Source organism: Megascapheus bottae, chromosome 11 (genome assembly GCF_031878675.1).
Source record: "Megascapheus bottae isolate mThoBot1 chromosome 11, mThoBot2.hap1, whole genome shotgun sequence".
Lineage (NCBI taxonomy): Eukaryota > Metazoa > Chordata > Mammalia > Rodentia > Geomyidae > Megascapheus > Megascapheus bottae.
Window position 1 is genome coordinate 63,548,787 of NC_143519.1, and position 24,381 is coordinate 63,573,167.

At 41.1% G+C, this 24,381-nt stretch overlaps 1 protein-coding gene across 1 annotated transcript in view; it reads left to right on the forward strand.

Annotated features, from left to right (window-relative positions):
- Nucleotides 1-24,381, forward strand: part of Parp4 (poly(ADP-ribose) polymerase family member 4) — a 102,249-nt gene that overhangs the window by 13,616 nt on the left and 64,252 nt on the right. Inside the window, exons 6-12 of the mRNA XM_090342432.1 lie at nt 1,865-1,978; nt 3,588-3,737; nt 5,001-5,138; nt 7,794-7,964; nt 12,523-12,683; nt 16,886-17,023; nt 20,536-20,631. Of these exons, the coding sequence (XP_090198558.1) occupies nt 1,865-1,978; nt 3,588-3,737; nt 5,001-5,138; nt 7,794-7,964; nt 12,523-12,683; nt 16,886-17,023; nt 20,536-20,631 (968 nt within the window). The remainder of the gene's footprint in view (nt 1-1,864; nt 1,979-3,587; nt 3,738-5,000; nt 5,139-7,793; nt 7,965-12,522; nt 12,684-16,885; nt 17,024-20,535; nt 20,632-24,381) is intronic.

Sequence of the window (24,381 nt, forward strand, 5' to 3'; positions counted from 1 at the left end):
GGGAGGGAAGGAGAAAGGAAGAGAGAAGGGAAAGGAAGGGAGAGAGGAAGAGATGGGAAGGGTATGGGAGCATGGGCCTATAATCCTAGCTCAGGAGAGGCTGATGGAAGAGGATCCCAGGATCAGAACATCCTGGACCATCCTGAGTTCCTGGCCAATTAACTGAGACACTATCTAAAGACTTCCCTTTTGAGACAAGGTTTTACTGTGTAACTCGAGCTGGCCTTGACCTATGATCCTCTACCCTCTGCCTTACTAGTGCTGGGATTACTGATCTAAACTACCACACCTAGCTGTTAAAGTGACTCATGAGTACTTTTCCTGAACAATCATTTTCTGATTGTCTTGAAACATATTCATCCTAAATACCCTATGTGTTGGTTTCTACCATTCAGAAATTTTTTTATGGTTAAGAATAAAAATGTTGGGAGCTTGGCCTACTGGTAGAGTGCTTGCCTAGGTATGCACAAGACCCAGGTTTGATTCCTCGGTACCACATACATAGAAAAAGCTAGAAGTGGTGCTGTGGCTCAAGTGGTAGAGATCTAGTCTTGAAAAAGCCCAAGGACAGTGTTCAGGCCCTGAGTCAAGCCCCTAGGACTGGCAAAAAAGTAATAATAAAAATGTTTAGTGTATTTATTCTGAAAGTAATATATGTTCATACTACAAATTTTTTAAATATGTGCCAGTATTGGAGCTTGAATTCAGGACCTTGTGCTCTCATTTGCCTTCTCTCAAAGTTGGCCCTCTGCCACTTGAGCTTTACCTCTAGTTTCTGTAAGACAAATTTAAAAAGCACAAAAGTTGCTTTGTTTTGTTTTTTTAGTACTCAGATCCTTGTGCTTCCTACTCAGGTGTTCTGCCACTTGAGCCATACCCCTAGCTCTACATAACATTAATTATGGCATTAAAATAAATCTTCCTCCTCTTATTAACAAAGGCCATGTTTGACACTTATTGCATTCCTTTTGCATTAAAAAAAGTTTGAACTTTTCATTGACAAAGTCATGTAAATGAAAATAAATACTTATTTTCAAATCAATGTGTTTTTTAGATTTTTATTTATTTATTTATTTTGTGTGGGCCTTGGGACTTGAACTCAGCCTGAGTGCTGTCCCTGAGCTCTTCATCTCAAGCCTACTGCCCTACCCCTGGGTCTGGGCATTGTCCCTGTGCTCTTCAGCTCAAGGCTACCCCCCTACCCTTGAGCCAACCCCCACTTCCCGTTTTCTAGAGGTTAATTGGAGATAAGAGTCTCAGGTCCTTTTGTGCCCGGGCTGGCTTTGAACCTTGATCCTCAGACCTCAGCCTCCTGAGTAGCTAGGATTACAGGTGTGAGCCACTGTGCCCAGTTTAGATATTTTAATTGAATGTAAATTGAAGATGTCATTTCTCTATATGATAAAGAAAATATGAAACATACAGGAAAAATACCAGAGGGAAAAATATCAAAATGTTGATATATAGTGACTGTGTGTCAGTAATAGGATTTCAGGTGGTTTTTATTTTCCAAACTTCTGCATTTTTAGCTGGATGTTAGTAGTTCATGCCTTTAGTTATTGCTATTCAAGAAGCTGAGATGTTTGAATCATAGTTCAGAGATAGCCTGAGCAGAGAGACTCTTATCTCCAATAGACCAGCAAGAAGTGGAAAGTAGAGATATGGCTCCAGTGGTAGAGCACCAGCCTTGAGCAAAGAGCAAGGGTGAATGAGAGACCCTGAGTTCAAGTCCCAGTTCTGTCATGCACACACACACAAAAGTTTTGCATTTTCAAAAGCTCATTTGCAAATGTGTTTGGATTGCCTTTGAATTTGAATCAGCATTTGGGGTGCATTGTGTAGCTTGTTGTAACTTCTTTTTCAGGTGGGGCCTGATGGTGGCCAGGAAGTTGTGGTAGTAGAGCTGTGCTGTTCCCAGGACTCAGGGCACAGTCCTTTTATGATTACTGCACACTTCCTCCTGCCAGATGGCATACAGGTAAGGCTTTGGTCCATTAATTCCCATGGATTTATCCATCTTGCTCATAATCAGTGTCCTTAAAATTGCTCAGGGAGTCCAACACGTGTGCTCTTATCTTGTAATCCTAGCTGCTCAGGATGCTGCATCTGAGGATCTCAGTGTGAAGCCAGCTGGGACAGAAAAGTCCATGAGATTCTTATTTCCAATTATTCAGCAAAAAAGTTCACTTGAGGTATGACTCAAGTGGTAGATTAGAAAAGCTAAGATTAAAGAGCATGAGACTCTGAGTTCAAACCCTAGTACCAGTACCCCCAAAAAGTTCCTATCTATATCATTGAATACACTTTATTCTTGCAAGTGCCAGAGGCACTTTGAGGCCACCAGTCTGAGAGGAGGATGACTTATAATACTGAGCACCCTAGTGTGGACGCCAGCACCCCTCACCAGGAAACAGCTTCCTATCTTCACTATAGTGTGTGTTAGGATTATTGTCTACCACAGGGGCAGGGATTTCTTTTGTTGGTGGTGGTGGTCGTCATCTTGGGGCTTGAACAATGAGCCTGGGCAATGTCTCTGAGCTCTTCAACTCAAGGCTAGCGCTTTACCACTTGTGCCATAGTGCCACTTCCAGTTTTCTCATGGTTAATTGGAGATAAGAGCCTCATGGACTTTCATGCTCGGGCTGGCTTTGAACCTCCATCCTCAGATCTCAGCCTCCTGAGTAGCTAGGATTACAGGCTACTATAATCCTTGCTGGGCTATGAGGGGGCAGATGGGAGGTAGGGCAGGGATTTCTAAGAATAGAAAATGCAACCTGTGGGCTGGGAGTTTGGCCTAGTGGTTAAAGTGCTTGCCTAGCATGCATGAAGACCCAGGTTCGATTCCTCGGTACCACATACATAGAAAAAAGCCAGAAGTGGTGCTGAGGCTCAAGTGGTAGAGCTCTAGCCTTGAGAAAGTCCAAGGACAGTGCTCAGACCCTGAGCTCAAGCCCAGGAGTGGCAAAAAAAAAAAAAAAAAAAAAAAAGAAAATGCAACCTGTGAAGGTAGTCATGAATGAAGGAGGAAATGGAGCTTTGGCTCAAGCGGTAGAGAGCCAACCTTGAGGGAAAAAACTAAGGGAGTACAAAAGGTGCTGAGTACAGGCCCCCGTACACACACACACACACACACACACACACACACACACACACACACACACACACGGAAGGGAAGGAAGGATATTAAAGTTTCTCTAGGGCCAGGAGTTTGGCCTAGTGGTAGAGTGTTTGTCAAGCAGGCACGAACACCCAGGTCCGATTCCTCAGTACCACATGCATAGAAAAAAGCTGGAAATGGTGCTGAGACTCAAGTGGTAGGGCTCTAGCCTTGAGAAAGTACGAGGACAGTGCTCAGGTCCTGAGTTCAAGTCACAGGACTGGCCAAAAAAAAAGTTTCTCTAGCATTTCTGATTTTCTTTTTCTTAATTTTATTTATTTTTTATTTTTATTGTAATTAGTAAAAGGGTTACATGATATTTGCCAGATAGAAGGTGCATTAATTCACATACATTGATACCCTTTCACATGTCTTGGTACCCATTACCCTCCCCCCCACACCCCCCATTTCTGTGTTCTTTAATTCATAGACTAGAAGACAATGCACTGTAAAGAAAACCCCTGCGGATGCAAGTGAGTATTATGAAAGTTACATTGAAGACCTGAAGAAACAAGGATTTCTCCTCAGAGACCATTTTACCCCAGAAGCCACCCAATTAGCATCCGAAAAAGTGCAAGCAGTAAGACTGATTGACATATGTTACTTTGTGTTACTGACTGAATTTGGAATGTTTCTTTGTGAATAAATCACTGAGTTAAGGTTTGGAATAGAGTAATATGGTTGGCATAGGATAAAGCACAGATTTATTGCTGGGCCAAAATCAAAGATCCCTGTCCCTGTCTGTATGTTTAATGCCAATGACAGGCCATATACCGGTAGGTCATGCATGGAATCCTAGCCTCTCAGTAAACTGGGATTTGAGGATCAAAGTTCAAAGCCAGCATGGGCAGGTATTCAGTAAGACTTTTATCTCCAATTAACCAGCAAAAAGCTGGAAGTGAAGCTATGGCTAAAGAACATCAACCTTGATCAACAAAGGTAAGGGAGAGCAACCAGTTTCTGAGTTCAAGTCCACCCCTCCCCCCCCACACACACTCGCCATTAACAGGCCAAAGATCTGCAGGGTGAAGGAAAAGACAGGAAAATTAGCTGGAGTAATAAGATGGGGGTGGGGAAAAAGGAGAGTCAGAAAGAAAGAGAAGCCTGGCAGAGAGAAGGCCTGATTGTAAATTACCTCAGATCCAAGTCCTTTTTGTGTTGCTATCATAAGGTGTCTGAGTCTTGATTACTTTATAGGTTAAAAAAAAAGGTTGATTTAACTCAACGATCCTGATAACTGGGTAACAGTGGAATCCTAGCAAGGGCTCCTTGGTTGTGTCACATTTTTGTAAAACAGTTGTGTACCAGGGCTTCATGCCTATAATCCTAATTACCCAGGAGGCTGAGATCTGAGGATTATAGTTAAAGCCAGCCATGGCTGGAAAGTCCCTAAGACTCTTCAATGAACTACAAAAAGAAAAAGAAAAATCCAGAAGTGGAGTGAGTTCAAGCCCCAGGAAGGAAGGAAGGAAAAAAGGAAGGGAGGAGGGGAGGAAGGGTAGAGGGGAGGAAGAAAAAACAGTCATTACTTGAAGAAAAGCAGGAACCCCATCTTTTTAAGACTACCACCTCAATACTGCCACACTAGGGTTCAAGCTCCCAGAACATGAAAGCCATTTCTACTTCACAGTTTCTGGCTCTCCTAGACTACAAATTGTTACTTAGTCTAGATCTAGTTGCTCATCCCAACCGAGTTCCTTCAATCCAAGGTATTCAGGAGGCTGAGATCTGAGAATTACAATTCCAACCCAGGCAGGAAAGTTCACGAGACTCTTCATCTCTAAACAAAGTTGCTCATGACAAGACTTTGGTTGGTGATTCTTCGGGCATTTTGCTGTTTTAGTTGCTTTTGGAGGAAGTCATCAGTTCAAGCACCCTGAGCCAGGAGGTGAGCGAATTGGTGGAGTTGTTGTGGGCAGAAACCCTGGGCCACTTGGAGCATATGCTTCTCAAGCCAGTGAACACAATCAGCCTCAACGATGTAAGTCATGTGTTGGTTGAAACCTGTTCTCAGCTTTGACCATTAAGTATGTTAATGCTTTTAGGTGCTGCTTAGACTGTCTGGAGTCCCTTCCTGCCTAGGAATATTGAGAAAACCAAAGTTACACAGGTACACTGATCCACAAAATGCAAGGTTTCTGTCTAGGGCAGTTGCAGTAAGAACTGTAAAGCAAGCATGATTGTGGTCTCTGAAGCATTTGCAGTCTGATGGTGATTACATATCTCATGGCAGCTCCATTTCCCAGAAGTCCTTGTACCCCAGGCAGAAACTGGAAGACTTTTATAATCTGCTTTGAAAATAGTCAGGATCCAGTGACTCAATCCTGTAATACTAGCTACTCAGGAAGCTGAAATATGAGGATTACAGTGCAAAGCAACCCCTGGCTGAAGATAAAAGTCATGAGACTTTTATCTTCAATTAAGCACCAAGAAACCAGAAGTAGAGCAGTAGCTGAAGTAGTAGAGTGCTAGCCTTGAGAAAAAAGCTCAGGAACCTGAGTTCAAACCTCATGAAAACACCAAACAGAAAATAATTCATATCATTACCGCAGGAGTCATTTGCAGGACAACCCATATTATAGTGAAGAAGAGTGGACCTCATCCCTTGACAAAATGATTGTTTAAAAAAAGTTACTGTCATCTTAATCTACCATAGTAATGCGAACATTGGCACAGTGTGCTGGTGGGGTGTGATTAAAGCCTGACATGAGAAATATGGCTTAACTGTAGAAACAAAAATTAACAAGCTGGGCAGGGGTGGTTCACATCTGTAACCTCAGCTACTTGGGAGACTGAGATATATAAATCAGTGTTGGACACCACTGATCAGAAAAGTCTGGGGCATTCTTTTTTTTTTTTTTTTTTTTTTTTTTTTTTGCTAGTTGTGGGGCTTGAACTCAGGGCCTGAGCACTGTCCTTGGGCTTTTTTATTTCTCAAGGCTAGCATTCTGCTACTTGAGCCACAGCACCACTTCCAACTTTTTCTGTATGTGGTACTGAGGAATCGAACCCCGATGCATGCTAGGCAAGCACTCTACCACTAGGCCAAACTCTCAACATCCCCCCCCTTTTTTTGCAAGTCCTAGGCTTGAGCTCAGGGCCTGAGCACTGTCCTTGGACTTTCTCATGGCTAGAGCTCTACCACTTGAGCCTCTGCACCACTTCCGGCTTTTTTTCTATGTATGTGGTACCAAGGAATTGAACCCGGGTCTGCAAGCATACTAGGCAAGCACTCTACTACTAGGCCAAACCCCTGGCCTGGGACATTCTTATCTCCAGTTAACCACCAAAAGTGCCAGAAGTAGAGCTGAGGCTCAAAGCAGTAGAACACCAGCTTTGAACAAAAGCTAAAAACAGAACTGAGGCAATGCATTCAAGCTCCTGTACAAGAAACAAGAGAAAGAAGGAAGAGAAGGAGGAAGAAAGGTTAAAAGCATTTATGTTTAAAGAATATGCATGTGGAAGGGCCAAGAACATTAGCCTGGTGGTAGAGTGGAAGCATCCACGAAACCCTGGGTTCAATCCCTAAGTATCACATACACAGAAAAAGCTGGAAGTGGCGCTGTGGCTCTAGAGTACTAGCCTTGAGCACAGAGAAGTTCAGGGACAGTGCCCAGGCCCTGAGTTCAAGCCCCAGGTCTGGCAAAAAAAAAAAAATGTGTGTGTTTAACTCAACCAAAAACAAGTTAAGGTAGTCCCTAGGCTTTCTACAAAATAAAGTTGACTTATCTTGATTCTCCATTTCCAAGAATCACTACATTTTCCTTAAAAAAAAATTGTGTGGACTGGGAGCATAGCCTAGTAGTAGAGTGCTCGCCTTGCATGCACAAAGCCCTGGGTTTGATTCCTCAGTACCACATGCATAGGAAAAAGCTGGAAGTGGTGCTGTGGCTCAAGTGGCAGAGTGCTAGCCTTGAGAAAGTCCAAGGACAGTGCTCAGGCCCTGAGTTTGAGCTCCACAACTGGCAAAAAAAAAAAAAATTGTGTGGGTGTCCCAAGAAACTAGATGTTTCTGTCTGAAGAACACTGGGGGGGCTAGTTGGCAGGGCTGAGGGACAGTCTTGGTTTCCACTTAAGTGCCTGGGCTCTGATCTACTTCCTAATAAACTTGTGCCTGTCTTACAAAAGGAAGGCATGCCCCCAGCTCACCAGAAACTGTTTTTCTGGTCTGTATGTCTAATTTTAAGTCCAGCCAGGCACTGGTAGATCACTCCTAGCTACTCAGGAGGCTGAGATCTGAGGATCAATGTTCACAGTCAGCCGAGACAGAAAGTTCCTAAGGCTATTATATTCAGAAACAAGCCAGAAGTGGAGCTGTGGCTCAGTGGGCCAGCCTTGAGAAAATAAGCTAAGTAAGAATGAGAGGCCCTGAGTTCAAGCCTCAATACTAGCACATGTACATTTTTTTTTTTAATGCCAGGCTTGGGGCTTGAACTCAGAGATAGTTTTTTTGCACAAAACCCATGTTCTACTACTTTGAGCCACAGTTCTGCTTCCAATCTTTTGCTAATTAATTGGATATGAGTCCCTTGTACTTTCTGCCCAGGCTAACTTTCAAACATGATTCTCATATCTCAACCTGTAGATTAGCTAGGATAAGCTGATTTTAATAAGCATATTGACTTTCTGTTTGAAGGTGAGCAAAGCAGAGGGGACTCTCCTTCTAGTAAGGGCAGCCCTGAAGAAAGGTGAAACATCAGAAGCTCTGCAAAAGATGTCTGAGTTCTATAGATTGATCCCCCACAAATACCCAGAAACTGAAGAAGTGAACCTGAGACTGTTAACTAAGAAAGAAGATCTCTGTCAGGTAAACCTACCACATAATATCTCAATGTAAAGTATGTTGGGAAGATATTTCTTTAAACATATGATGAATTATACTAAAACCTAAACAATAGGTTTATGCCTATAATATCCACTTACTCAGAAGGTAAGAGTTCAGTCCACTGTACAGAAAGGGCTGGGGGGGCGTGGGATAAAGAGTGAGAGAAGAGGAGGGAGGGAGGGAGGGAGGGAGGAAGGGTGGACGGAAGGAAGGAAGTTGAACTGTTCTACGAAACTGAACTGTTCTGGAATGCTCTGGACCTTTTCACAAGTTGTGAATGTATTACAGAGTGATACAATATAGAAATGTTTCAGGATTGCTGCACTATGAAAATTATCTCCCTAATCCTAAATTAGGATTCTTAGCTCAGTAGAACTAGGAAACTGTAGTTGACTCCAAAAGTGAGAATATTTCATACTTTACGAGGTCATTTGAACATGCTTTGTAACTTGTGGTTGCGCGACAAGTAAAAGTCTGTAAGACCCCCGACTCAGCGGGATGTCTACAGATGGAGACCCTTCCCAAGGAACAACGAGACCACGCAGTCGGATGCAAACAGCAAGAGGTTTATTTGGGTACACGGGCGCCCGGGGCAACAAAGTCTCCTAGAAGACTTGCGCGCCGAGGCTGGGGAGAGGGGAGTATTTATGGGTAGCTGAAGCGGGGTTACAGAAGCAGAAGCACAGTTACAGGGTAGGGATTGGTCCATTCAAATAAGGCTGGGGGTTTACTCTGGGCAGTAGTGGAATTTTCCTTTTTGGCTAGAGAAGGGCTTACGTGTCCTTCTTCTGGTCACAACATGTTTTTCACATGCTCCTTATCCTACTCCTTATCCTGGAATTTCCTTGTTTATACAATTCCAGTTCTCGGTCACCCTGACCGTGAGCATCTTTGCTGGTTATTTTTCAATTTCTTTTTATAGCTAAACACCAGCTGCTACACAAAATGGAGGCACTTCTGCTATCCTGGGAATTACAGTTAAGGCTATACATTTCTCAAGTCAATATAGAATACAATTTTTACTTTTTAAGAAATGACACTTAATGAAATCTAGATGTAGGGTAGCTGTTGGTCCAGTCTACTCTGTGACCTAGTTTGTTAGTATTATCATCAGGGGCCAGTATCTAGCTAGCTAACTAACTGCTATCTACTGAGTGCCAATACTGGCTTGAATTCAAAGCTTTATACTGTTGCTCAGTTTTTCTTGGTAGTGGCTGGTACTCTACTACCATTTGAGACATACTTCCAGTTCTGTTTTTGTTTTGTTTTTGTTTTTCCTCTTTGGCTGGCTAATTGGAGATAAGAGTCGTTTACAGATTGTCTGCCTGGGCTGGCTTTAAGCCATGATTCTCAGATCTCTGTCCTCTGAGTATCTAGGGCTATAGGCATGAGTATCTAGTGTCCATCTCCTTTACATCTATGTGTATTTATTGTAAATTAATATTGCCACAACAGGCACCAGTGTCTCATGCCTAACTACTCAGAAGGCTGAGTATTGTGGTTTGAAGCCACTCTAAACTCCAAAAGTGGAGTTGTGGCTCAGGTAGTAGAGCAACAGCTCCCTATGCAGAAAAATAAAAGTGGATTCCTATTTGTCACCATACATTAATATCAATTCAAAGTGGATCAAAGACCTGAAACTTTGTCAGACCTGAAACTTTGTAGTTAATGTAAGAGGAAATAGGAGAAACATTAGAACTCATGGGCATAGGCAGAAACCAGGTGCACAGCAGATGGAGAGAGGCTTGACAAATGGTATTATATCAAACTAAAAAGTTTCTACACAGCAAGGACATAGTTACTAAATTAAGAAGACAGTCAACCAACTTGGAGATCTTTATCAGCATTATATTTGACAAAGGCCTAATATCCAATATATACAAGGAGCTCAAGAAACTAATCCCTTCCAGACCTAATAAACCAATCACAAAATGGGCAAAGGAGAGACTTCTCAGAAGAGGAGGTAAGAATGGCAAAGAAACATGAGGAAATGCTCATAATCGCAGGCCATAAAGGAAATGCAAGTCAGAAGAATTCTGAGATTCCATCTTACCTCACCTTGGCCAACACTGTGAATGGAAACAACAGGGATGTGGGGAAAAAGGAACTCTATTGCAGTGTTGGTGGGAATGGAAACTAATGTAACCACTCTGGACAATAGTCTGGAGATTCCTCAAAAAAACAAACATAGGGGGCTGGAAGGTAGCCTAGTGGTAGAGTGCTTGTCTAGCATGCATGAAGCTCTGCATTGGATTTCTTCGGGTACCACATACACAGAAAAAGCCAGAAGTGATGCTGTGGCTCAAGTAGCAGAATACTAGCATTGAGCAAAAAGTGTCCAAGGACAGTGCCCAGGCCCTAAGTTCAAGCCTAAGGAGTAGCAAAAAGAAAAAAATACCACTAAGTATAGATCTCCCCCACAGACTAGCCATAGCACTTTCCTGGGCATCTACCCTGAAAATCATGACCCAGGATATGATATGGACAACTGCTCAGCCATGTTCCAAGATATGGAAACAGCCCAGATGCCCCACAATAGATGAGTAGATCCAAAAAACTTACCTGTATACAATGGAAATTTACATAGCCATTAGGAAGAATAATACCATTGCAGAGAAATGAGTGAACTAGAACAAATCATGTTAAGTAAGGTAAACCAAGCTCAGAGAGACAAACAGTGCATGTTTTCTCTCATATGTGGAACGAGATCTAAATTACTGCGGACATGATAAAATGCTTCAGTATTCTAGACACACACACAGTGAGACCAAAGGAAAAAGGCACAATGCCTATATGCATCTGACCATATAATATTTATTGAAATGAACTTCAGGAAATGGGAAGAAGAGGTTTTTCTTTGTTGCTGTTTTTGTTTTCTTTTTGTCTTGTTTGTTCATTTATCTGTCTTTGGGAGGGTAAGTGGGGCACAGGTAAACAAATGCAACAGTGGTACTCACTGGACACTGTTGAAAATGAACTATACAACTTGTGGATGGGGATTGGGGGGAGAAACTGGGAGAGAGCAAGAAAAGGAGTGATACTGTCCAAAAAGAAATGTATCAGCCAGACACCCAGAGAACTTCATGTTTAGAAAGAAAGGAAGGAAGGAAGGAAGGAAGGAAGGAAAGAAAGAATTGTACTCTTTACCCGAATTATGTAACTAACCCCTCTATACCTTTATTATAACAATTCAAAAAAGTGGGAAAAAAAAGTTTAAATGCTAAAGGACACTGCCCAGGCCCTGAGTTTAAGCCCTAGTTTCAGCATACGCGCATGCCTGCATGCACATGCGCATACACACACACACACACACACACACACAATTTGATAGTACCCTGTCACTTTCAGCTACAGTCCACAGCATCCTATCTGAAGTATTTCCTTTGGTTATATGTAGAAGTACCCCAACCAGAATTTGATTTTGTTTTTATTGTTTTTTTTTTTCTTCCCAGTCCTGGCTTGAACCCAGGGCCTGAGCACTGTCCCTGGTCTTTCTCAAGGCGATAGCTCTACTATTTGAGACACAGAACCACTTCCAGCTTTTTCTATGTATGTGGTACTGAGGAATCGAACACAGGGTTTGGTGGTGGCTAGGTAGTCATTCTACCACTAGGCCAAACTTTCAGCCCCATTTATTGTTTTGTTTTGTTTTCATTTTGAGACAAAATTTCACTAGAATTTTGCTAATACCAGCCCTGAACTCATAGACTGAAGTGTGATCCTCCCACCTCAGCTTCCCAAGTAGCTGGAACTTCCAACCAGCTTTTATTAACTTCAATATACTGTTAGCAGAAATAGTGAGGGCTTGGGCTGGGAGTTTGGCCTAGTGGTAGAGTGCTTGCCTAGCATGCACGAAGACCCGGGTTCGATTCCTTGGTACCATATACTTAGAAAAAGCCAGAAGTGGGGCTGAGGCTCAAGTGGTAGAGTTCTAGCCTTGAGAAAGTCCAAGGACAGTCCTCAGGCCCTGAGATTAAGCCCAGGACTGGCAAAAAAAAAAAAAATACCAAAGAAATAGTGAGGGCTTTAAGGGAGAATTACTTTTTCCAATCCTTTTAAGAGACTGCTAATGTAAGAAGTTTACAATAGAGCAAAACCTAGATACATAAGGCCATATAGGATGAAGCTAAATGAAAGGACCTCCAGAATATGGAAACAAGAGCCATATAATGTGTGATTGTTGTTCTTAGTGTACTATGTTATTTCTTATCTCTTTTGTTGCCCCTTGGTTACCTTATATTGTTACAGTATCTTACCTTGTTATCTGGTATATTGTATATGTGTTTATTTGTTTATTTGAAATAGGATAAGGAAGGGGGGAAAACAAGATGAGGGGAGGGGGCCGGGAAGAAAAATGGGAACAAAAACATGAGAAAGGGTATCAATGTTTGTGAAGTAATTCACCTTCTATCTGGTGAATATAATGTAACCCTTCTATGGATTACAGTAAAAAAATATAAAAAAGAAAAAAAAGAAACTGCTAATGTATTACAAATATTAATTCTGATACGTAACATCAGCATATCATTTCTACCCACAGCTAATAAGAGACATGGTTAATGTCTGTGAAACTCATCTCTCCAAGCCCAACCCACCATCTCTTGCCAAATACCAAGCTTTGCGATGTAAAATTGAGCATGTTGAATGGAACACCGAAGAGTTTTCCAAAGTTGAAAAAGAGGTATTACAGAATTGTTGTAGGTAAGCAAAAGACAGTACATTGGGAGCTAGTCACATGTAATGCTCTTTGGGATTCTGTTCTGGTATTGAAATTGGGGAGTTAGCACAGTGTTTGCCCAGCAAGTACAAATGCCTTGAGTTGTGTCCTGGATAACAAAGCAAAACATTATTGAGCTGACCTCAGTATCATTATCTGAAAAATTAAATGAATGGGGCTAGAGCCAAAACTCGAATAGTAGAGCACATTTCTAGCAAGCCCAATGCCCTGAATTCTTTTTCTTTTTTTTTTCTTTCTTTTTTTTTTTTTTTGCCAGTCTTGGGCTTAAGCTCAGGGCCTGAGCACTGTCCTTGGATTTTTCTCAAGGCTAGAATTCTACCACTTGAGCCTCAGCTCCACTTCTGGCTTTTTCTAAGTATGTGGTACCAAGGAATCGAACCCGGGTCTTTGTGCATGCTAGTCAAGCACTCTACCACTAGGCCAAACTCCCTGCCTTCTTTATTTTTTTTAATTATTGGGATAATATATAAAGGGGTTACTGTTTCATTCGCCAGATAGTCAGTGCATTACTTCTCACACATTGACACCCCTTCTCGTGTTTTTGTCCCCATTTCCTTCCCCCACCTCCTCCCAATCATCTTGTTTTCCCCCCTTCCCTTTCCTCTTTCAAATAAACAAATAAACATATATACAATATACCAGGTAACAAAGTCAGATACAGTAACAATGTGAGATTAACCAAAGGAATGCCCTGAGTTCTAATCTCAGAACCAATAAATAAATAAAGCTGGGTGCTGTTGGCTCAGGATTGTTATCCTAGCTACTCATGAGGCTGAGGATCACAGTTCAAAGCCAAGCCTGGGCAGGAAAGTCTGTGACACTCATCTCCAATTAACCACCAAAAAACCAGAAGTGGCTCAAAATGGTAGAGCATTAGCCTTGAATGAAAAAGCTCAGCGACAACTCCCAGGCTCTAAGTTCAAGCTCCACAACCAACAAAAAATTAAAAATAACTAATAAATGTATGTATGTAAAATAATAAATCTATTCTCAATCCCATTTTGTATGCATTAAAATTGTTGTAATATTTTTACTGGAAAATTGTGTTAGTGAAGTATGGGGCCATTGAAGCCCTTGTACAATTAGCTATAAAAATGGAGCAGCCATTGTTTGGTGAGCAGTGTAACCAGCAATTCCATTCCTTGTTGTTGTTATTGCTGTTATTTGTCTGTTGTGCCACTACTGGGGCTTAAGCTAGGGCTTATAGCTAGGATTAGAGGCATGAGCCACTGGCACCTGGCTGTATGTTCCCATTTTTATGAAATACCAGGAATAAAGAAATCTATGGAAATGCAAATTGTCTAGTGTTATGGGAACTGGAGATAACCACTAGATGGGTTTAGAGCTTCTTTTGGAGTATGAAATGGTTTGGAACTACGCAGAAGTAGTGGTTGTGGAACCTTTTGGATGTATTGAGCACTACTATGTTGTACACTTAAAGTGGTTAACTTTTATGTTATATGATTGTGTGTATTTGCAAGAAGGTGTATTAATGTGTGTGCAGGGATTTACACATGGATCATTGAACTCTTGCTAGTTGGTGTTTTCATTTAAGGCTGCTGTCTACCACTTGAGCCATAGCTCCATTTCCAGCTTTTTGCTGGTTAATAGGCGAAAAGAGTCTTACAGGCTTTCTTGCCCAAGCTAGGTCTGAATTGTGATCCTCATATATCAGCCTCATGAGTAGGTAGGATTATGAGGCTTGAATTCAGGGCCTGGGCTCTGTCCTTTAGCATTTTCTCTCAAGGCTGTTGCTTTTTACCACTTGAACTACAGCTCTACTTCCACCAGTTTTGGTAGTTAATTGGAGATAAGAGTCTCTCAGATTTGTCTGGCCAGACTGACTTCAAATTGTAATCATCTGATCTCAGCCTCCTGAGCAGCTAGGATTACAGGTATGAGCTATTAGTTCTTGTCCAGCAAAGAATGTGTGTTATGTTTTTGCTCTGAACCTTGTTAGATTTCTTCATCGTATAGAAAATAATGAATTTGGTGACTTATTTATTTATGGTGCTATTGCCTTCAGAGTTTTGAATTTTCTAGACTCTGCCTAGAAAATGCTTGAGCCATGCAATCAGCCCCGTTTTCTTTGACTATTTTTTGAGATTCTAGTGCCTAGAATCTATGCCCAGGTTGACCTGGACCGTTATCCTCCCATTAATAATACCTGACATAGCTGGGATGGCAGTTATATATTATGCCCCTCTTTTTCTATTCATTTACTTTATTATTATCATAGAGGTGATATACAGAAGGGTTACAATTACATGAGTCAGGTAATAAGTATATTTCCTTTCGTACAGTGTCTTCTGTTCCTCACTCTCTCCTAGTCCCTCCCTCCCATCTGTACCCAGGAGTTATATAATTCACTTTCACCAATATCCAGTGAATTTTACTGCTAGACTTTATCACCTTTTCCCCTTGAGTTTTGTATCCTTCCCCTAACCCTTCTGAAACTATACACTTGAATATGCCATATATAAGGGAAAGACAAACTAAAAACAAATAATAAACAAAAAATAAAATAAAAAGAAAGGTCTCTTGTTTCCATATCTTTCAATATGTATATTATTTTATACAAATATAAGGCACGTAAGCATTGTGCTTTTGTATTTCTCTCCTAAGAATATCCTTTTATAGCCTCACTGTGTGTGCCTATCTAGGATCCTATATAATTTAATATATCCCAGTGTCTTTTTTTGCCAGTTGTGGGGCTTGAACTCAGGACCTGAGCACTGTTCTTGGCTTTCCTCAAGGCTAGAGCTCTACCACTTGAGCCACAGCACCACTTCCAGCTTTTTCTATGTATGTGGTACGGAGGAATCAAACCTGAGTCTTCATGCATGCTAGGCAAGCACTCTACCACTAGAATAACTTCCCAGCCCCTTCCAATGTCTTTTATATGTAAATTTCTGTGTATCAAAGAGAACATGTGCCATTTGTGTCTCTGAGCTTGGCTTATCTCACTTAGCATAATTTGTTTTAGTTGCATACATTTTCTCAAAAATGACATTTTACTCTTTCTAATCTGTGTAAAATTCCATTGTATATAGGTACATATTTTTGATATCCACTGATCTGTTGTAGGGCATCTGGACTCTTTCTATATCCTGGGTATTGTGAATAGTGCAGCAGGACTGCCGCATGGTTGTGCAGGTGTCCTTATATCCTGGCTTTTGAGTTCAGGGTAGATGCCCAGGAGTGGTATGGCTGGGTCACAGGGAAGATGTATGGCTGACTGGATCTGGATGTTGCCGTCTCACATTGCTGGTCTGTGTCACTGTCTGCACTGTGCAGGTCCTGCACTGTGGAAATTTTCTGCGTCTGGATGCCACAGTCTTGCTGGTTGGCCCCAGGCAGCCTTGAGGCCTCTCGCGAAGCCATGCTGCCGGCATGGGATGATTTTCCATCTTTATATGTGCAAGTTATGAAGCTTTTTCCCATTCCTGTGATTCTGTATTTGTTTATATATGTTTTTTGTTGTCCACTTCTTGGGGAGAAGTACATGTTAGGACCGTAAATCTGTTTGACTGGAGAGAATTAGGGTGATTCCCTATTGCTTCATCGCCATCTTCTTCCTTCTCTCCCACAGCATTGTTTTTTTTTGGGGGGGGGGGGGCAGTCCTGGGGCTTGAACTCAGGGCCTGAGTGCTGGCCTTGGGCTTTCTCAAGGCTAGTGCTCTACCACCTGAGCCACAACACACTTCCAGTTTTTTCTATGTATATGGTACTACTAGGCTAAATTCCGGCCCCTCCTCCAGCACTTTTTAGTCTGGTTATTTTAACTGGTTACATCTTATCTGGGACATCTTAGACTGTGAACCTCCTATTTATGCTTACAGGTATAGCTAAAATAATAGGCATGTCATTACATCCAGCTTTTTTAGTTGCGATGGGGTCTCACAAACCCTTCTGCCTACACTGGCCTCAAACCACAACTACTAATCCCTATCTCCTAGTAATTTGGATTATAGGTGTGAACAACTATGCCTGGATAAGAATGTGGGGGTTTGTAATGGCTGTGTAATATGTGCAAGTTATAATTCATGAAATCAGTTCCCTGACAATGGCCATTTGAGTTTTTCTGGGAATTCTTCTATGAATAACTGTGTTTTCTTTTGCTTCCAATTATGTAATCTCAGATTTATCTTTTTAATTCTTATAGTAAAACTCCAGGAAACATCTTGCAGATATTTAGAGTTGGCAGAGTAAATGAAGCCACAGAGTTTTTGAGCAAACTTGGCAACGTGAAACCCCTATTGCATGGATCTCCTGTGCAAAACTTCGTTGGAATTTTGTCCCGGTAAGGGTATGCCATTTATTTTTCAGAATTTGCCAACTTAAAAATGTGAAGTCTTTTACTTTCTTTTTCACTTGCTCTTCCTGAACTATAGAAACCCGCTAATCCCTGCAACATCAAAGTAAACAAAAAACCATTGGTCTTTTCCATACAAGTAACTATCACAGTTCATCATTAAATTCTGTTAATAATTTAAATTACGTATTTATTTTAAAGTGTATTTCCTAGGTATGAATAGTTCTTTGAAGACTGGCCTGGTTGTATGAAGAAAGTGATTCCACATTTCATGACTCTTTCTTGTAGATCTGGTATTGGATAGAACAAAACTTGAGGTGAAGGATCTAGAGCTAGGCGCTTGGTAGCTCACTCCTATAATCTTAGCTACTCAGGAGACTGAGATCTGAGGATCAGGATTTGAAGCCAGCTGAAATAAGAAAATCTGTGAGAATCATATCTGATTAACCATCAAAAAGATAAAAGTGGAACTGTGGCTCAAGTGGTACAGCAACAGCCTTGAGTGAAAAGTCCAAGTGAAAGCGCAAGAACCTGAGTTCAAAACCTCAGAGCCACCCAAAATTTAAAAATGATATTAACCCCCCCCCAAAACCTTAGAAGCTGGTGAATATGATACAAATAGTTTTTATGTCAGTGGAACAAAAAGCTTCGGTATCATCTATAGGGATAAATAGGGAACCAATTGGAAAAATATGAAATTGAACCCTTTGTTCCTTAAATTACATACAGAGCAAAGATTTAAATATTTAAAAAAATGAAACCATAAATAATACTAAAAGGGATAAAGCAGAGTATTCACTGAGCGTGTGGGAAACTTGTTTTCTTTTTCAAATCATCTTTGAATAGAAATAACTTTTTTATGCAGGACTAAGTATCAAAATCCATTTTATAAAATTAATTAATCCAAGAGCTGGTGGTTCACATTTGTAATCCTATCTACTCAGAGACAGAGTTTTGAGGATCTAAGTTCAAAAGCTAGCCAGGAAAAGTTAAGTGGTAGAGCACTAGCCTTGAGTGAAAATGCCAAGATAGAGTTCTAGGCCCCAGAGCAAGTTCCAGTACTAGCACAAAAAAGGAAAGAAGGAAGGAAAGAAGGAAGGAAGGAAGGAAAGAAGGGAGGAAAGAAGGGAGGGATTCAATCACCTAATGCAAAATTCGTACTATAGATAGTAACATAATGGAAGCATTGCTGAAGGGAGGCCTACCTTTCAAAGGGCTAACCATGGTTTTGCTCTGTCAAGTTCCAACATGAACTAATACGAGGTGATAGACAGGAAGAGATTTGGTGTGGACTGGGTTTACCATGGGCTTTATCAGAGAAGACAGGAACTGTGACCAGCAACTAGTGATTATCAAGAGAGTGCTAAGAAACAAACTGCAGCTTGCAACTTGTTAATGGTTTAAAGAGGTCCTTTAGGGACCTTGTATTCTCTGGGGTACCCTCAGAGAATTCTTGTGGGACCTTCTGAGTCTAAAAATTATATTAAAATGGTGCAATACTTGAATAGAATCTAAATATTCCTACCTGTGTATTTTACATCACCTCTGGATGACTCTTTAAATTTATTTTTTAAATGTATTGTTATTGTAAAGGTGATATACAGAGGGATTATGGTTATATAAGTCAAATAAAGAGTATATTTCTTTTTTAACATCACCCCTTCCAGTTTTTCCATTTGGTCTCCACCTATGAGTTATATAGTTCATTTTCAACGTAGCATTTAGTGAATAACACTGCTTCATTTGTTCAGCCTTTGTCCCATAATCTATGCCTCCCCTGCACTCCCCCAAACAGATAAATGAACACACAGTACAAAGGGAAATAGAAACAAGAGCAATAACAAGAAAAAAGCCCTGATTTCCATTTATTTCCATAAATATTATTTTTTATGGCCATGTGGACCTATCTATTGCACCTATGTGATCCTCTCCTAAGAATATCCTCCTTTGGTCTCACTGTGTGAATGCATAGAGACCTGTAGGGTTTACCATGTCTCAAGGCATTTTTTGTGTGTCTTTAACTATTCAGTGTGTTCACTTGTAGATTTATAGGCACATTCTAGTTACCACAAATGAGGGAAATCATGCATCCTATATTTCTCTGGATCTGGCTTACTTCACTTAATATAATTTGCTTCCAACTCTTTGTATTTCCTTACAGACGTTACAATATTATTCTTTCAATGGAAGCATAGAATTATATTGTGTACTTATAGCACATTTTCTTGACCCATTCATCCATCCACTGAGGGGCATCTGGTTGATTCCGTATCTTGCCTATGGTAAACAATGCTGCAGTAAACATGGTTTTGCTGGTTTCCTTAGTGTGGTATTGTTTTGTTCTATTGGGTAAATGCACAGGAATAGAGTTGCTGGGTCATAGGAAAGCTCTATGTTTAGTCTTTTGAGGAAACTCCATACTGCTTTCCAGGGTAATTGAACAAGTTTATATTCTAACCAACAGTGCAGTAAAGTTCCCTTTTGGCCATATCCCCACCAGTATTTGTTATTGTTAATTTTCTTGATAATGACCATTCTAAGAAGAGTGAGGTATAATTTCAATGTTGTTTGATTTGCATTTCTTTTTTTTTCTTTTCTTTTTTTTTTTTTTTTTTTTTGACAATCCTGGGCTTGATCTCAGGGCCTGAGCACTGTCTTTGGACTTTCTCAAGTCTAGAGCTCTACCACTCCAGCCTCAGCACTTCCGGCTTTTTTTTATGTATGTGGTACCGGGGAATCAAACCTGGGTCTTCATGTATTCTAGACAAGCACTCCACTACTAGGCCAAAATCCCAGTCCCTGATTTGCATTTCTTTTATAACCAGTGATGTGGAACATTTCTTCATGTGTCTATTTGTCATTCGTACTTCTTCTGAGAAGTCTCTGTCTTTAGTAAATGACACGTTTCTGTTTGTTTGCTTGTTTGTTTTGTGCCTGTTCTGGCCCTTGAACTCTCAGGGCTTGGAAGCATTGCTTGGTTCTTTTACTCAAGGCTGGTTCTCTACTACTTGAGCCATACCTCCACTTCTGGCTTTCTTTTTTTTTTTTTTTTTTGGTTAATTGGAGATAAGAGCCTCACAAATTTGTCTGCCCCAAAATGGTTTTGTACCTCAATCCCCAAACCTCCTAAATAGGGTTGCAGACATGAACCCCAGGTGCCTGTTTTCTAGATAACTTGTAGTATCTCAAACAATGGGGATTTCACGGAAGCAATTGCTGTGTGGAATTGTTTAGAGAAAATGATAACAAAAAAGAATCTGTACCTACCAAATGTAACTGTAAACCCTTTATACATGACCCCAAAAATAAAACAAATAAATGAATATAATAATCTGGCCACGTTCAGTACAGACAGAATTTTTTCTAAATATTTTCATTCTGTGGTTGATTGAATACGAGACTGTGAAACTCACAGATAGAGGCCAATTACACTTTGCTTATTAGCATCCATTTCTGCTAGGATTGCAAGGCTCTAATAAATGATTTTCTTTTCTTTTCAGCGGGTTGCTTTTACCCAAAGTAGTTGAAGATCATGGTGTGGAAAGAACAGACATTGGAAATCTCGGGAGTGGAATTTATTTCAGTAATTCACTCAGGTCAGTGCGCTTCATCCTATGTCACTGGCAGTCACCGCTGGGGACTTGCTGGCCTCCCTCTCCCACCCCTCCCACCCCATATCCCTTGGTAAAGGAGCCTTTTACTCTCAGAAGAAATTTTCTCAGTGTACTGTAGAAGCTTGTTTGGAGAAACTGTTTGAAATCATCTCAATGATTTTATTTTCTTAAGTGCATCTGTGTGGTTTTTTTTGCTGAATCCTCAGAACACTCAAAGATAAATCCTTACTTTGCCTGAGTACATGCACACACACACACACACACACACACACACACACACACACACACACACACGCACACACACACACGCATGCATGCATGTGCCATGGTTTTACTAAATCTGGATCATTGTAACAGATATGGAGGGGGAGTTATCTTATTTTTTATTGTAAACATTTCTGTGATCAAAGTCATTTTACTAAGTGATTTTTTTTTTGCCAGTCTTGGGGCTTGAACTCAGGGCCTGAGCATTATCCTTGGGCTTTCTCAAGGCTATAGCTCTACCACTTGAGCCACAGCACCATTTCCAGCTTTTTTTCTATGTATGTGGTACCAAGGAATGGAACTGCATGCTAGGCAAGTACTCTACCACTAGGCCAAACTCCTGGCCCCATTAACTAAGTGATTTTTGTCAAAAAAAAAAATACATTTTAAACTAGTACTGGGGCTTCAGTTCAAGGTTTTGTGCTCTCCTTTGGCTTTTTTGCTCAAGGCTGGCACTGTACCACTTGAGCCACACCTCTACTTCTGGTACTTTGCTTGTTAATTGGAGATAAGAGTCTTATAGACTTTCCTTCCCAGTTCAGCTTTGAACCTTAATCCTCAGATCTCAACCTTCTGAGTAACTAGGAGTACAGATATGAGCCACCAATACCTGACAGTTGACTTGTTGTTGTTTTAGGACAACTATCAGGGCCAGGGAGGCAGCTCAGTAGTAAAGCACTCTAGATGTTATCCCCAGCACCACGAGTAAAAATTAACAAGTCCTCAGCTTGTTTAAAAACATGGTTCAACCTGGAGTTTGGCCTAGTGGTAGAATGCTTGCCTAGCGTGCACGAAGACCCGAATTTGATTCTCACATACATAGGAAAAGCCAGAAGTGGTGTTATGGCTCAAGTGATAGAGCTCTATACTCAAGAAAGCCCAATGACAGTGCTCAGAACCTGAGTTTAAGTCCCAGAACTAGCAAAAAAAAAAAAAAAATCAACTCTTAGAGTGAATCTGAGCTTCTCCACAAACACTGCTGTTTTGGGCTTGGTTGTTTGTTTTTTAATACAGGAGTATGTCTCATAATAGTTGTTTCTAAAAGCATCTCCTAACCTGTCTGTCCTCCTCATAGCAAGACTCACCTTATTAAATATGCAAATTCTTAAGGAAACTGATTCAGTATTTCCATTGGGCATCATTTGAAATGTTCTACTCCATTTGGATTTCAAGAATACACTGCCTTTCCCTTTGACCAGTGTTTATTCACATAGCATTTAATTTTCTCTCAGCCTTTATTGAGAATTTAATCTAATTTTTCCTTATAATGTGAGCCCCCCCATACACACACTTTTTGTGCTAGTATCAGACTTTTTTGAGCTCTTGCTTAGATTTCTTGCTCACAGCTAATGCTCTGCCACTTGCCTCCAGTCTGGCTTTGTTGTTCTTGTTGTTGGTCATAGGGCTTGGACTCTGGGCCTGGGCGCTGTCCCTGAGCTCTTCAGCTAAAGTCTACCACCCTACTCCCGGAGCCACGGCACCACTTCCAATTTTCTAGTGGTTTTTAGAGTCTCACAGTCTTTAGTGCCTGGTCTGGCTTTGAACCGAGATCCTCAGATCTCAGACACTTAGTAGCTAGGATTACTGGCACGAGCCACTGCTCCTGGCCTTTGTTTGTTGTTGCTGTTGTTAGAGATGGAGTTTCTTAGATTTTTTTTTTACTCAGGCTGGCTTTGAACCTCAATCTCCATTCTCAAAGGACTCCTAAGTAACCAGGATTTCAGGTGTAAATCCACTACCACTCAACTAAAGATTTTTCTTTTTAAAATTTTTCCTTGTACCACTCTGGCATTTACTCCAACAAAATGCGTGCACTTATTTGTTTTGTTTATACCAGTCCTGGGGCTTGAACTCAGAGCCTGGGCTCTGTCCTTGAGCTTTATCAAGGCTAGCACTCTACCACTTGAGCCACAGAGCCACTTCCAGCTTTGTATGTGGTACCAAGGAATCAAACTCAGGGCTTCATGTATGCAAAGCAAACACTCCACCATTAGACCATACTCCCAACTCCCAGAATGTATATGTTTTAGTAGCTATGAAGATTTGAGAAAACAATATAAAGTTAATCTCTAAGCCAGGTGCTGGTGGTTCATGCCTTTACTTGCTACTGAGTAGGCTGAGATCTGAGGATCATGGTTCAAAAACAACAGAAAAGCTCAGGGACAGAGCCCAGACCCAGAGTTTAAGCCACAGGACTGGCATACAACAAAAAAAGAATTCTGGGGCCAGGAGTTTGGCCTGGTGGTAGAGTGTTTGCCTAGCATGCACAAAGACCCTGGTTTGATTCCTTGGTACCACATACATAGAAAAAAGCCAGAAGTGGTGCTGAGTCTCAAGTGGTAGAGCTCTAGCCTTGAGAAAGTCCAAGGCCCTGAGCTCAAGTCCAGGACTGGCAAAAAAAAAAGAAAGAAGAAAAGAAGAAATCATCTCTGCCTGAGAACAAAATGCTTTAAGTACTATCTGGCACAACTAAAGGTGATACTTTTTTTGTATTAAAATTTTAAAATGAAAGCCTTATTACATCTTCTTAAAGTTAATATACTAAAAATAAAAGTCCAGTGTAGTGGCTCATCCCTGTCATCCTCACTACTTGGGAAACTGAGGTAGGAAGATCATGGTTCCAGGCCCCAGCCAGAGCAAAAAGTTTCCAAGACCTCAGCTTAACCAATAAAAAGCCCAGAACAGTGATTTCACCTGTCACCTCAGCCAAAAAGGCAACATAAATGGGAAGATCACAGTGCAAGCCAGCTTAGGCAAAGAAGGAGACTATTTGAAAAACAGTGAAAGCTGAAAGGTTAGAGACACGGCTAAAGTGATATAGCACTTACCTGATAAGCTCTGGGTTTAAACTTCAGTACTGCCAAAAAACAACTTCCCAAGTTCATAAAGAAGGTTGTTTCTTCGTTTTGTGTGTATAAAAGACAGGGTTGGACTTACACTAATTGAATGTATTGGAAATGTACTGAAGGAGGCTGGAGATGTTTTCCTCAGAAGAGGTGTGCAGATGTGTGTGTCCCAGTCCCCCCCCCCCCCGCCCCGTGATAGCACACATGTGCACTCTTCCACAGGCCTTGGAATCTTGCCCAGGACCCTTCCTCAAATCATCTGCAGGAAATTTGATCCAGTGGCAACTTACACTTTGTTGACCTTGCTCGACATACCTGCTCTATGGAGAATTGATTTATATAAGCTGTGTTACACACACACACACACCCTCTAACGACAGACCCTTTTTCTAGTAGAGACCTCCTGAGCCCTGACTTTTTGTGTACATAGTTGTAAACACGGATTTTTGTGGGTTTTGGTTTGCTTTTTTTATTTTCCTCTCTCACTTATTTGGCTTGCATTTAACCTGCCAGATGTCTGCAGGACTGTCCCTAAGAATCACCTTGGTACCCACATGCTCAGTGGTAAGCATGGAGAAAGCATCCTCACTTGTCCAGCTTTGTTGTGTTGGGTGCTCCCTTG